This window comes from Dasypus novemcinctus, chromosome 1 (assembly GCF_030445035.2).
Source record: "Dasypus novemcinctus isolate mDasNov1 chromosome 1, mDasNov1.1.hap2, whole genome shotgun sequence".
NCBI classification, from domain to species: domain Eukaryota; kingdom Metazoa; phylum Chordata; class Mammalia; order Cingulata; family Dasypodidae; genus Dasypus; species Dasypus novemcinctus.
Window position 1 is genome coordinate 51578468 of NC_080673.1, and position 16082 is coordinate 51594549.

General features: G+C 34.3%; 1 protein-coding gene across 18 annotated transcripts in view; it reads left to right on the top strand.

Annotated features, from left to right (window-relative positions):
• INPP4B (inositol polyphosphate-4-phosphatase type II B) overlaps window positions 1–16082 on the top strand; it is a 902865-nt gene that overhangs the window by 676452 nt on the left and 210331 nt on the right. For all 18 annotated transcript variants that reach the window (XM_058287497.2, XM_058287349.1, XM_058287627.2 and 15 more), the window contains 2 exons: window positions 1457–1604; window positions 15584–15714. In XM_058287497.2, the coding sequence (XP_058143480.1) occupies window positions 1457–1604; window positions 15584–15714 (279 nt within the window). The remainder of the gene's footprint in view (window positions 1–1456; window positions 1605–15583; window positions 15715–16082) is intronic.

A 16082-nucleotide genomic window follows, 5' to 3' on the forward strand; every position in this document is an offset into this window, starting at 1 on the left:
TTGAAAATGTCTTCACTTTGTCTTTATTCTTAAAATGATTATCTCACTGGACATACTCTTCTAGATTTTAAAATATTTTCTCCCAACATACTGAAAATATTCTGCTGACTCCTGACTTTCTTTGGCATTGTTGAAATTGATCAACTTGATTAATTTTGGGGGGAGAGGGGTGGTAAGAAAATCTTACACTTGAGTAAGCTTGCCAGAGTGCTGGATGGTTTGGAACTGGTGGTTGAAGAATGAGATGTTTGAAATCAAGATTTCTGCTTTAATAGTATCCAAGGCATAGCTCTAGCAATAGATAGTTGCAAAAGAGTGGATGACTAGATTCTCATTTTTATATTCAGAAGATATATGATTAACCAAGTAGTGAATGAAATAAACTCGTATAGAACCCTAAGAGTTTGAAAGACACTTTCTTTCCTATACACTGAGGAGACCTGGCTCACCATGTTCAGTATTATTTACAACCTTACATCTACTTCAATATCCACTTCCATTTTTAATCAGCTTTATTGGTAAACTGGAGCCAATAATAATAGATCCTTGACTGGTGATTGACCTGATATTTTATTGCCCATTAACTTTGGTGTATGAGTGTAACAAAGGCATTCATTGCTGAACAGCAATAGAAATAAAATTCTGCCCTGAAATATATAGGTTGGAAGGGCGGTGAGCATGCCAGCCTTAATGAAAAAGTATCATGCAGTAAAGTTTATCTTAACATTTGGCCCCATTTTTTTTCCCTAAATCTTTTAAAACCTGGGTTGCATGACCTATTACTTCTCCCCAAATAGCTGCCAATCCACCCTAATTCACAGTTTTTCATGATCTCCCTGACTTGCTCTTGGTAATATGTGGTTTCATGAAAGTGTATTATTGACTCATTGGTGCTAAAGTATGGACACTATTTGAATTTTAATAGATCTTAAGTCAAAGAAATACACCTTTCTGGCATCTTAGAAATAAATCACTTTCAGTAATACCATATTTTGAAACCTCTGAAATACATCATGCATGGTGTCGCCTACTATGTAAGTAGGTAAAATTGAAAAAGAAGCTTGGAAGAAATTCAGAACTGTATTTGTTCAAAGTGTGCATTTATATATTTTTCATCTTTGTTTATAGATACGTATCTCTTTATAATAACTTTAGAAGATAAAGGAATTAGTAGTTAGTAGAGAACTAATATCCACCTTTATTATTTGGAGTTTGATGTATTTTTTAAATTTAATAAATCTGTACATCCCAGAAGCTTCTGAAAAAATAAGTTGTAAAAAATCAAATTCTTAGAAATCCAAATACACTAAAAGGTTATAATTAAGAAAAAGCAACATTTTGTTCAATTAAATAAGTAAAATGGTATCCTGATTAATGATTTTGTTAATTGGCGTTCATCAGGTGTGCATTTCTTTATAATTTAACTGCTAACCTTTGCATTTTTATTCCTTCCCAGTGTTAAAGAATCCAGTGTATAAATTATATAGATTTCCAACATCTGACAATAAATGGATGCGAATCCGGGAGCAGATGTCAGAAAGCATACTTTCTTTTCATATTCCAAAGGAATTGATCTCCCTTCACATAAAAGAAGACTTGTGTAGGTAAGAGAAAATAATTTATGATTATCTCTCACAAACATTTATTTTTCCTATAAAATTTATTTTCTTACGGAATAGTGAAATAACATAAAAATCTTGATCTGCTCTGTCTAGTATGGTAGCACTTGTCATAATAGTTATTGATCATTCGAAATATGACTAGTCCAAACTGAGATATGTGGAAAAGGTAAAATACACACCATATTTTGAATTCTTAATACCAAAAAAAAAAAAAAAAAGGAGAGAGAGAGAGAGACTGACTTCTATTGAAATGTTAATATTTTGGATATATTGGGGTTAAATAAAATATATAATTAAAATTAATTTCACCTTTAAAATCTTTTTAAAAATGACTATTGAAAGTTTTAAATTATACATATGACTTATATTTAAGGCTCACATTTTTTATTAGACACCTTGAAGTCTAGACAACAACCTGAGCTTTGACCTTGCTAATAGTTCTCAGTGTCTACCTCATCTGCTTATGGTTATTATTTCTGTAAGAAATTCCCATTTGACTCTTCTCCTGACTACTCATCTGTAACAAGGCTTTCACATATTTGTTGGCCTAACAACTCTTAAAGATGATTGATACAGTATGCTATGCTAATGGGCAGTATTGTTGTACACACAATTAAATCAATTGTTATAATAAGGCAGAAGGATTCTGAGTGGATTGGTTGTTAAGAGTATTCTCTGAGCCATGACTAATCAATTTGTTTGTCTTATAATCCTCTAGTGACTTTAAAACCTCTGAATACTGTATTCTAATAAATAACATCTCAAAAAGTGATCAAATATTTTTTTTAATAGTGACCATTTTGTAATTGCTGAAATATAGAGCAAAGTGTGAAAGATAACAAATTTGGATTTTCACATTAGTACTAGTAGTTGCTTAATAGTGCTGTACCCTTTTGGTAGACTCTAAGAACCCCAGGGTCCCATATTGACCTAAGCCAATGGAAGCACCACGGGCAGGGCGGGCAGGCCAATTAAAAAGAAAGACCAGTACTTCTCAATGTGTCTTCTGTTGTCTGTTTAAAAACATCTTAAAGACTGAGCAATATTCTTCTATAAGTTTCTACTTTTGATTCTTCCACAGTACTATCATCAATCCCAACCTCCAACTCCCATTAGTATCTCTGTGTCATGCAACCATGGAGCGTAAATTCCCGGGCAGGCGGGGAAGAAGGGGCAATACAGAATAGGGAATAAAGAGAAAGAGCCATTAAGCCACTAGCCACTGTAATTATTTTGTGGGTATATTTTTAATACACCAAATTTTTGTCCACCCACCCTGTTTGCTTGCCTTTCTCAGTATCTTTTTTTTTCATATGCATTCACAAAAAAGAAAAAAAAAGAAGACAAGAGCACATGAAAGGGGCTGGTGGGCAGCTGTGGTGGAGACAAAGAAACAGAACCTCCAAATATAAAGATCCATTGTGAGGGACAGAGCTAGGATGTTGCCGGTGTATATTGGTAATTGTCCATAAAAGAAAATCCAATTTCAGTCCAGCAAACTAAATAAAAGCTTCATAGATTTTGAAAATTGACTAAGAACCATGATGACCAGCTTGTTCTATATACCTTTTCCTTTGTCCAGCGTCTTTTCTGTATAAATCTCCAATCATTAGAATGTGTTCAAAAAGTGAAATGATGAACCTTTAAAATTTTGTAAAGAAAAGGAGAGAAAAAATCATTCTAAAGACTCAAAAGGGAAATTTAAGAAATTTGTAGAAAATCAGACTTGCAGTCTCAATAGTATAAGAAGATAGGGTTAATCTGAAACAGAATCTGAAAGTCAGAAGAAAAGAATCATCTAAGGGGAAAAGGCCAAGACAAAATGGGTAATGGAGGAAATAATGAAATTTTAAAATGCAGCAGCCAAATTAAATCTATAGAGCCAGCAGAAAAGAACAGATTTGACACAGAGAAATCATATCACTAATGTGGAACACAAACATGAGCAGCTCTTCCTGCATGCTAAACAAGGGTATAAAAAAAGATCAAAATGATGAAAGAGAGGTTGGATGTACAGGACAGAGAACTGCAAACTACTAAGCAATTTTAAGTGTTCTTCAGACAGAACAATTAATACAAAAGCCTGAAGAAAATTATGTGTAGTGAAGATAACTGAGTTCACAGGTTTGTATTTTTCTTTTTATGCTAAATTCAGGCTGGTCTTTCAGTTTTCTCTAAGACTAAAGGGGGCGAAGCTGATTTTTTGAGAGGTTATTAATTTTTCTGTGGATGAAGGCAATAGAAATGACTTTCTTTAATATAAAGGTATTCAGAACATGACACCCACAAAATTTTCTTAAAAAATTTACTCATGCCATCCATGAGTAAAATATTTTAAATTAAGAATATAAGAATTGAGAAGTTATTCTGCAAAAGAACTTGAAACATTTTTCTTGGTTGGTTAGAATCTCTAGCCTGTGACAAAGGTTCTTTTTTTTTCTCTGCTCTAACACTGATTTTACTGAGATCCCAAAAAATGTTTTACTTGTACCAGTTTCCTGCCCCTACCCCCAATTCAGATGGACTCTCTTAACTTGTTTGATGAAAATAACTGGTGCCTTAGTGTGTTATCTCTCAGTACTCCCAAAATAGTGCAACAAATTTTATTAAACCTGCTTTGATATCTATCCTGGGAGAATTATTAAACAAAAAGCTTGGGTTATTCCCTTGAAAAAAAAAAAAAGGTGATTGCAGCAACATTAAATTATGGCCTTTTACATTGGTAAGGAACTTATTTTCTGAATCTTTAAAATATATATTATCTAAATGATATCATTAAATTTTAGTTGGTAGGGAGTAGGTATAGCTCAGTGGTTGAGCACCTGCTTCCCATGTACAAGGTCCCGAGTTCAATCAGTGGTACCGCCACAAAAAAATAAAAAATAAAAAACCTTCCCTAGAAAATTTTCTTTTAAATTGTACTTGGTAAATAGTAAAAAGCCCATCAGAAGCAGATAAAAGCAGTCTCTAATAAATTAGCACAATTCAACTTCCTGAAATAGTCTTCCACCAGCTGGTATTCAGGTGATCTCCCCTGTTTTCTGTTTCCACAGGAGGCTCTTCTCCTATCTATCCCTTAGAGGTTGGTTTTGCTTCATGCTTTGTTCTAAATCTCCTAACCCTCACAATATGTTCTTTGTTTTCAGTTACATCCACATCCATGTTGTCCATTATCACTTACCTGGTGGTGTTTTCTTAATCATTCAACTCACACTTGTCTACTTCAAGAGAAGGTTAATAAATGCACCAGGCATCTTTACCCAATTGTCTGCTAAACATTTCTACTTAGATGTCTTACAGCTACTTCAAACACAAAAGTCTAAAACTTAACTCTTCTCTTTGCCTTCCAAATTTTCTTGAAGGACAGGAGAAATGGCAACTGATTTATTGTGGAATTATTAGACTAGAAGGAAAAGGAGAGTGCCGTGTTGAAGGCATAGGGACCCTAAATGTCTCGGGAGGTGTGTATGTGCCCCCACACGAGTGTGTGTATGTGTGTGTCTGTGCCTGTATTTTTAGCACTTCAGACTTCACAGTCCTTCAAATGTGGCCTGTGTGCAGAAAATTTATATATGTTTTCTCAAATTATGACCAATAACATTTTTATAGTTTGTCTTTAATGTAGCCATATATTTCTGTTGAATATTTTCTTCAGATTTTGTACTACTTCAATGGTTTGCTGTGCTCAGTCTACGCTGAAATATGTTAGTTACTAGATAAAATTATGGTGCTTCAATAGCGCTCTGGAGACAAGACAGTGTTGGGCTTTATCAAAAAAGTATATATCCCTACATCATAAAGTGGTGTTTGGAAAACCTATCATTATATAAAAGGTTTTAAAGAAACATCTCAAATTATTTCAGTGAAATAGATCTCATAGCCAATTAAATGCCCCAAGAAAAAACTACTCTGATTTAGGTCACATGTTTCCTCTTTTTCCCCTGTCTCCCTTTTCTGTGTACACATTTGTTACAATGATCAGGAATGGGGAGGAAGAGATACTTTCTGACATACAGTGTGAGAGATTAGAGGAAAGGATAAGACTATTTCAAACAGAAGAAGATAAAACATATGTAGATATCATTGATATATATATATGTATATCATTCAGAACAAACAATTTTGTGAAAAACATATAAAAAAATTGAACCAAAATACTTTAGTATGGAAAAATTTGATAGAGTTTGGGGCAAACTTTAAATAAACCATTTAACTTCCATTTCTTTGAGAGAATATACATACTTTCCTTAAGATATTGCAGTTTGAAAATATGTATATACTCTAAGCTCATGGTAACAAAATGTTTTGTATCAGTGAAGATAATTTATTATTTGTTCATCATTATATATTTCAAATATTGTGTATTCTATTTTTAAAACTGTAGATCCTGGTAAGTATATATCATAAATATGTATATTGAAGGCCATGTATTCTTATATATCAAAAGAATGGTCAGTAAATCCTTTGAACTGCCAGCTTTGAAATCCTAGTTGTTACCCAAGGGAATATGTTTCATATACATATTATCCAGGTTACTTAAATATTGTCATATACTGTTGAATTGGTTTTCCAAGAAGAAAATCTGTTCTGATAGAAATACAAAAGACTATGCACTGTATCTTGAAACATTTTGTGACTATGATAAATATGTTTTATTTTATTCCAAGCTGATAGCACTAGGAGAATATGTTTTTTAAAATATTAGATGTATATATTAAAATTATGAATTAAAATCAGATAGATTCAAAATTATTCTCACCATACAAACAGATACACACTAAGATTTCATTACATAGAAACCTAGCCTGTCAATTTAATCTATGAGTTGACATTTGGTAATATAATTTATGTACTTTTTTTTAAAAAGTGCATTTCTCACCAGCCAAGGTTTACCCTTAATATGGCCTATGAAGCAAGCATGATCTCATGCCTTCCTACTTCTCTAGCCTTCTTTTATGTTTTGTTTCCTTTGCCATGGCTGAAGCACATGCTTCTTGGGAAGTACGTCTACACTAGCATACTTGGGCAAAATAAAGGTACACTGAAAATCTTTACTGACAGTAAAGAAACATCGATTAGGGGAAAAGCAGTAGGGAGCCAGCACTCTATTTAGATCTTATATGTATCAGATAATCCTCAAACTGATGAATCTCATAGATGTTTTTATAGTTCTCCGCTGTTCCTCTTTGTGTTTCTTTCTCTCTTTCTTGTCTGCTCACTCTGAGAATCATCCTGACCCGAGTATCCATAAAGAGGCATAGAAAATATCACATCAGTACTCCACTATTTACTCATACCTGATTAATAGTATTTCTTCTGTTGATTTTTTTCCACAAAATGTTGATGCACAGTTGGATTACCATGCAGTATGTTATTTATCACGTAAGATGCATTTGCCCTATCAACTACCAGTACTGAGGGCAGATGCTGTACGCCATTAAGTTCATCGTTATGGATTCTTTTATCATTTAATGTGATGTCCTGTAGTGCTGTTGCTACCACCAAGATGATGACAGAAAAATGTACTTTCTTTTGCTGTTTGGGTTTTACAATATCACCACAGGAAATAATAAAGTGAAATTCTTTTAGAAGCACAGTTTTTCTGTTGTGCCAGGACTCTTTAGTTTAGATGAATGCAGTATAGGAGAGTATATTGTATTGCACAGAATTTGAATCCTTACTGACCTGAGTTTGAAATCTATAACTGCCATTGATACATATAGTTTGTAGAAAATTACTTAATTTCTTGATTTCCTGATTAAAAAAAAAACTTTGTAAATTTGACTTAGCGGGTTACTGTAATAATTAAATGAACAATCAGGAGAGTCTAGCACTTAAGACTGTAGGGTTTTGTTTTGTTTCTTTGATGTGTGTTGGGGTAGTCCTGGGTTTGAATCCTGGCTCCCCCAACTCTACTAAACAGCTCTGTAACCCAGGGTAATTTACCTAAGTGCTCTAATCTTCAATTTCCTCAGCTGAAACAAAAGGATTACATAATAACTGCATATGGCAATCCTGAGGTTTAAAATGAGCTAGTAATGAAAAATGCCTGTCACATATATGCATAGGGCTTTCACATTATGTGGTAACTACTGTTACCATTTATTTAAAGAATCATATACATAGTAGATATTCTATATATCAAAGCAATAATTGTTTTATTTTAGCTGACCGTTATAGTGTTTCTGACACAAAACCAAATCAGTAATTTATTTTAATCTCTTTTGGCTTATTGACCAAATACATCCCATAGATATATTCACTATGAATAGGAAAGAAATTGGAGCACGACTTCCACCCACAAGGTTGGTGTGTCTGGGGCTCACATGGTGATCTCACCATGCAAGCCAAGCTACACTCTAGTTAGTGCCTTCTGGGCCACTTTAAAGAAAGAACTTGTCAATTATGTTGTTTGTACGCTTCCTGGAATATAGCACAGTACCCAGTATATAATAAACTTTCAATAAAGTAGTCTTTTTCCTAAGACCAATGGATAAACCATCCACAGAGTGTTAGCAGAGGGTGACATGATGACTCTTAGAGACAGGGAGGTAACTGTGGAGGGGAAAAATAATTTAGGGGATATTGCAATTGCATCAGCTCATGATGATGGTGGCCTTGGACGAGAGTGGTGGTAGGGGAAATGGAGAAATGTACATAAATTTCAGATTTTTAAGGAGCTAAAGTCAAGAGGACTTGGTGATGGATTATATCTGCATTATGAGGAAGACTCAAGCATCTGTCCTGCATAACTGAAGATAACAGTATAATGCTAATTAGTCACTTAATAATTGGTATGAGGAATAGTGGGAGAAAACCAGGTTTAGAAGAACCATCTGGAACTGTTCTATCCAGTATAGTAGACACTAGTCACATATGTTATTTAGACTTATTTAAAATTTTAAGTTTAATCAAATAAAAAATTTCAGATCCTCAGTGACACTAGTCTCATTTCAAGTACTTAAAAGTTTCACTTGGCCCAGATGTCACAGAACATTTCCATCAACATAGAATGTTCTATTGGGCATCACTGATCTAGGATAATCATCAATGTTATCTATTATTTTAAAAAGAAGAGTCACCATTACAAAAAAAAAATCCCCTTTCTTCTGACCCATTGGATTTTAATGTGGAGAATGAGAAGGCAGACATCAAGCTTTCTACTTTACCCCTGTAAGCAAAAGGTAGAGATTGTTTTTACAAGTGCGTAGTATGGAGATATTTGTTCTGCGCTATGATTTCCAGAGGGAAAGAGATTGCATTGTGTTTCTAAAAGAGCATGGGTTACAAACAGCTGGGCTTACTCCTAGCTCTGTCACACACTAGTTGGTGACTTTAGATGAATTCTCTAACTTCCCTCAACTCAATTTCCTCAATTTTAAAGTGAGTATAGTAATAGTATCCTTAAAGTATAGTTATGTAGTTATGAACATTCAATGAGTTAATATGTGTGGAGTTTTAGAACAGTACCTGGTATATAATAAGCACTGCATAAATATTCATTAAATGAATAGAAAATAAAAATTTTTGTTTTAGTGTTTAACATTCTAATACTTTCTGTTGACACCCGAGGAACGTATTTGAACCAGCTCTCTGTGGAACTGGCTGGTAGCTCAGGAGGGAGATTTTAATCTTGTCCTATTCAGGATTACCTTCTCATGAGAAACTGTACTTGCCAGGAATTAAAACAGAAACAAGTACAGGATTTGTAGTCATAAGACCCAGGTACAAGATCTGACTCTGCCATTTACTAGTAACATGGCCTTGAACAAATCACTTCACCTATTAATCATGTTCACCTTATCACTCTCGAGTAAAGTTCTCCCATAGGACTTTCTATGATGATGGAAATGTCCTATACTGCACTGTCCAGTATGATAGCTACTAACCACATGAGGCTATTGAGCACTGGAAATGTAACAAGTATGACTGAGGAAATGAATTCTTAATTTTATTTTAATGAAGCTCTGGAACAAGTGTCTCTGAGAATTTGTAAGAATCAAATGAAGAGAGAAATTTTGTAAAGAAGTAAGCCTGATTATCAAAAGGGAATGTTGGAATTGACACCTGGGAAGTCTTATGCTCTCCATCACGAGCCCTCGTCCCAAGTGTTATATAGAACGTCCAGTCAAGCCTCCTGAATTCCATCTACCTATGAAAATTAATTAGGTGACACCTGCACTCCATGTCCAGGGGTGGGGAATTGAAAGTAATACCCAGAAATGTTTGCAATTTCTGAAAGTGTGGGTAGTAATAATAGACAGGTGATTAGACTGCTAACATTCCCGCTTGATCAGCCTTTCAGCTAATTTTTATAGCTATCTGAAATGCAGAAGCAGTAATTAATATAAGTGGATTTGGAAGAAACCTTCATACAACATGCTGCTACTTTAAACATAAATGAAGCACTGAGCCTTAAGAGATTAAAAACTATATGTTGCCCTTGTTTGATAACTTTAAAATAAAGTAACTATCAAGGATAAACAAGACATTACTTAGGAATAAACAAAAAACAATTCATCTCTATCCAGAAGAGCAAATAGACTCTTAGACTGGTTCTAGAGGTGTTTATTTTTCCTCATTTTTTAAATGCAGTTACCTAAAATGAAATAACAATCTTTCTGTTTTTCAGATACAAATAGATTCCATGATTACATTTAAATCCTGTAATACCTGTGTTCCAATTCTCAGTCTTTGCATATAATTTGAAATCTTATTCACTGAATAGTTCAATTACCACTTATTTTAGAGTCTACCGAAAATAAAACCATATTCTGATGTTTGAATGAATGACCACTTAGAACTTTCAGTCATTTTTCGGTGAAATAGTAGCTCATGGATTGCAGCATTAACCACATGGCCATTTACAAAATGCATTTTTTAAAAGAAAGTCTGTGATTCATGAATGCGATTTTCTTTTCCTGTATGGGTTAAAGCACAGACAGTTTGAATTGTGGGTTGAATATTTTGTGCAACTTGACACACAGCAGCTGAACTTTGCTCAGTTTTATGGTGTCACCTAACCACTTTATGAAATTGAAGCCACACGCCAGTCATTTATGTAAGTCTATTCTTCATTGACTATTTAGTATTTTTTTTCTAGTGGGTAAATGTTTCTTTTTTTTTTTTAAGATTTATTTTTATTTATTTAATTCCCCTCCCCTCCCCCGGTTATCTGTTTTCTGTCTTTTTGCTGTCTTGTTTCTTTGTCCGCTTCTGTTGTCCTCAGCCTCACGGGAAGTGTGGGCGGCGCCATTCCTCGGCAGGCTGCTCTCTCCTTCGCGCTGGGCAGCTCTCCTTATGGGCGCACTCCTTGCGCGTGGGGCTCCCCTACACGGGGGACACCCTTGCGTGGCACAGCACTCCTTGCGCGCATCAGCACTGCGCATGGGCCAGTTCCACACGGGTCAAGGAGGCTCGGGGCTTGAACCGCGGACCTCCCATGTGGTAGACGGACGCCCTAACCACTGGGCCAAAGTCCGTTTCCCTAGTGGGTAAATGTTTTATGCCTTCTTTTGGGTTTGATGTAAGGTCTTTTTTAGCTTAATGAATGAAAGCAGTTTGGCTATTAAACTTTGCACCTGTGTACACCCACACATAGTTTTAGTGTGTGATAACTACCAAAAGGATCTTTTTAAATTGCATGATAGATTCAATAGATTTAAATAATAGTTATTCCACAAAATTGTGCTATAGAGCTCATTAGGGCAAAATAATTTCTATTTATATAAATAATAATCTCAAGAAACATTGTAATGTTTTTCTTACTGGGGCATATCCTTTGTAATATAAATTTTATCTTGTTATTTAATCTTCCTACATTCTTGCAAATGAATTAGCTATTCTTTTCAGGTACTCCTTGCAATAATTACTTTTCAAAGTTTCAGAAATTTTAAAATTTTTGAACCCACATTTTTAAAGGTTATACTTCTAGGTTCACACTTTTAACAAAATAAGTGCTGTCATGTTGAGCTTTGACCTCAGAGGTAGAGAGAACTCTTGTACAGGTCCCTTAGACATTTGAACATCTCTGTAACCATTTCTCCTATGAAGTAGGCAGGAGGGTATTTGTGAAATGGGGTAGGAAGGATATAAGGCCATGGAAAACCTAAAGTACATGCTAGCGTTTTCCCTCTACTTCTTATGCACCAAATAGAGAAAAAATTTATGGTGGTATCCCATATAATAAAAAAATGTCATATGATAATAAATTCTTAAATTCTTTCTCAATCCATAAGGAAAACTTTTCCAATTCAAGATTACAGACCTAGATCACACAAGGTTAAAGAACATAACAATTCTCTTTTGTCCTTCATATCTATCCATTTGAGCTGGGGTGGAGCTCACTACTCTACATTGGGATAAGTCTATATTCTTCCTCTAGTCCAAATTTCAGGAAAATGCAAGAACAATCTGCAAGCAAGCCTTTCTTTCAGTCTGTCAGTACGCTTATGTGGAACACTTTCCATGAGCCTGGAGTAGTGATGGGAGAAAAAGATAAATAAGACAAGCTTCTACTACTTACAGGATCAGAGTAAATTTGTTCCATGTTGAATCTTCCTCTTGAATACATCATTATTAGGCTTTAAAACTATGTTAAATGAAAGTTCTTAATAGAACTAAACATTGCTTGGTCTCACAATTTTCTATTATGGTGGTCTTAAACCTTTTTTTTTTGTATTTTGAGCAGCAGAAACATTTTTTTTCCAAACAGAATTATGTACAAAATTCCAATATATGTGAAAGAACATTTGGAGCTGTTCTGGTGGGGTAGAGGGAGGTTCTACCTCCTATAACACAGTCTACTTGCTTAGCTCTTTTTGTACAACTCCTTTCCCCATTCCTCCAGCCTACAGGAACTTGCAATCATACTAAAAAGAAACAGCACATGGTTTTGAAGTACTTGAACAAGGGATGACAAAACTAGCTATATAGACAAAAAGTGCTTCAGAAAGTTATTTCCAGAGATTGGTATGAATATTGCATGAGGTATTAAGAGTGTCATATTATGTGGTTGGAATGCCAAGATCCATAGAGAGGTAGATGTTTCTCAATTATGCCTTAGCAATCATCTTTCTCCTTTGTAGGTTGATTTTGTAGGTTCTGGCTTTTATTTTCATAGGCAGCAAAGATGATGGATGGCAGTAAATGGGGAAAAAATATGTTAAAGTGTATGAGTACAAAGTTTATTAATGTTTAAATATTGAGTCTTTCTTGCTCACTTCTGTGTCTACCTGTTGAAATTTTGGAAAATTAAATGGAGTTGGAGGAAGCCTAAAAGATTTATTTTAGAGATGGAGCTCTAGTTAGAGTAAAGGAATGAATTCATAAGGGATTTTATATAGTTAGCAAAGGGGATGGATTTTCCAGGAAGAATTTTGTTTTGTTGTTGTTGTTATTGTAAGGAAGGGATTGAAGGAGAGTTTTTGAAAGCAAAAGCTGTTCTCAGTAGGAGTAAATGAGAATGTTTACAGATGGGGAAGAAGGCTTTTTAAATATATATATATTTTAATGGATTAAAAATGAATTCACAGGGCTTATCTACTTTCCCCTTCCCTCCAAAGGCTTTAATAGAAAAGATCTGCAACTATTTAATTGCAACATTGATGCCTGATTGCTGTTTATATATGTGTGTCCATCTGCAGAAACTGGATGATAAAGACCCTGCAATCTGTAGGTTTCATAAGGCTGACACCATTTTGCACTTTGAACACATTTTAGAAACGATCAGTAACCATGCTCAGCATACCTGGTAGCTGTGTCTTTCTAAGCAAAAGATTCAGAAGCTAAAATCCCTGCATCACTTCCTTTTTTTCCTTCCTCTTCCTGACCTGAGATTGCATATAAACTCTGTTTTCTAGAGAACCAGGATTCAGATGCAAGCAAGGCTTTTAAACTAGGTGCTTTTTGTTCACTGAGTAAAAAATTAAATTATACAGGTGAAAAATAAACAGTCCTGTGCTTCCTGATTGAGAGTTTATTAATTTTAGTGCACATGTTTATCATCTCTTAATTATTTGACTTTATTAATGTAATTCATTTCCAAAACAAAAAACAACTTTTAGCTACTCTCTTATTGTGCCCTATTTAGTTTTACAATGTTTCCATGACTCTGCTCTGGTTTTTTTACATCTTTAATAGCTCTCCCTTGTTTTCATATTTTAACTTTTCCTCATCCAAAGAAACCATGTGTTAGTTATTTTTGCCTTTCAGAATGTGTAGTTTTCATTGCCATCCCTTAGAAGAAGCCAAATGTTGCACTCCAGGTTTTATCTCTGTATTTCTCTACATACATTGTGACATATTGGCAGACTGGAATAAATTTTAAACAAGAGTTTTGGATTCTGCCCAAATCTCAAGACACTCTCTGCAGAACACCAAACATCTCTGAGCTCATTCTGCCAAGCTTCTCTTAGGCAGGGAGATGTCCATCACCCCAGGACCCTGCATGGTAGTCAGAGGCTTCCCTGTCACCCTTCTCTTTGCTCATCCTCCCCATTTTAATTACTCTTTCTGAAAGGATTCAGAAACCACCTAAATTGCAAACCCTTGGTGCCTTTATTAGTATTCAATGGGATTACTTAATTAGTAGTTTCATACTAATTATTTATAGGAAGTAGAGGCTGAAACTTTGTATATACTAAATTGATGTATTATATCACACTCTCCGGCTACCCCAGATTTAACCTACCTGCCCAGGATATTTTAGAATTGGTTATCTCAAAATTTTGCCTTTGATTGGTGGTGGTGCTTGCTGCTGCTGTTCTTTCCCGGATTGAATACCTATCCATCTGAATACATACGGAAACCCTGGCTCCCTTTCCTTACCTCCCTTATGCCCTTTGATCATGAACTCCCTTTACTCTCAATGTCACTGGCTCATCATTTATTCTCTCACTGAATGTTGTGTGATGAAAACTAATTTATAGAAGAAATAAGAGTGAGATTAATGTTCAAGAAAACTGTAAAGACCTCAAATGAAAGATGCAGCAGAAATACGCTGCATTCCCATTGAAGCAAAACAAAGACAGCTACAAACATTTGAAAGCAGGTCACATTTTGCACACTATTCATTATTCTTGCATTTAGGAAAATGTTAAATATTCTACATCTGAATTTATTAGCTTGGTATTTAGCATGTTTCACAGCCAAATCAGGAAAGAAGTTTCATTATTGCTGGTTAAATTAGCCCCATGAAAATGTTGTTGGTAAAAGGTTACAGAAATGAATAAGAGAGCTAACCAAGCAGCATATTAGAACATTCATCATTATAATTTAAAAAGGCATTCTGATTATTTAAATTCACTTGGTTGAAGGGTAGAGATTTAGATAAAAGTTAATAATTAAAACCTAAATGGCATGATTAGCTCTTACTTTTGTAAAGAAGGGGCTGTAGACGTATAAAATATATATCTAAAGAAATTGTCCTCTAAGGGGATATTGATGCCATTAAAACCATACCTTAAAATACCATTTATTATAAATCATATTTATTTTTCTTAATTTTGCAACTATATTAAATATACACTAGATAACTTGGGTGTCTCAGTTTACCGCTGACTAGTCAGATCACACCTTTTCCACTTTATTGGATTTTGAAAGGTTGAGAGCTAATATTTTGCTGTTTTTCTATTGAAGTGTTAATGTTTGCTTTATAACTTATGATTTCTCTATATTAAGGATAGTTTTTGCTATCTTTGCAAAAAGTTTATAAGTGAATTTCCTTGCAATTTTGTTTGCTCTTTTGACATGCAGAATTTTAACTGTTTATGTATTCTAAATTACTGATATTTTTCCTTTGTTTTAATATGACCCCCATCCTCCACCCCAGTAAGCTCATAGAACTTTCCTGAGAGAATTGGTGAAACAATTTCTTTTTAGTTTGGTAATCTGGATTAAAGCTTCTGTGTGTGGGTTTACTATCATAGTAAATAATTTCTCCTCTTTTCCCTTCTTAACAGAAACCAGGAGCTAAAAGAGCTTGGTGAGCTTTCTCCACATTGGGATAATCTACGGAAAAATGTCCTAACTCACTGTGATCAAATGGTGACTATGTACCAAGACATTCTGACAGAACTTAGCAAAGAAACAGGTGTGAAAGCAGTACTTTTACTTATTTAAACTGAATTGAATTTCATGTATATATGTCATATGAAAACAATAATAAACATTGTTCTTATGGAGATAGAACTAAAGATGAAAGAAACAAAACAACCACCACCCTTTTATTTCTAACTCTACCATCTTGGCATCTAAAACAGGAAGAAAAAGCTGCACTATTTTACCTCATGGTTTATTAAAAGAACAATAGAGATAATTTTACAAAATTGAATTTTTGGGAAGAAAAGAAACTCATAAATGCAGGATTTGTTTATCTTTCTAAATGTCTTGTAACATTTTCCTATGCCATTGTACATTTCAACTCATACACATTTATTATTTATTGATTTATTAATAACA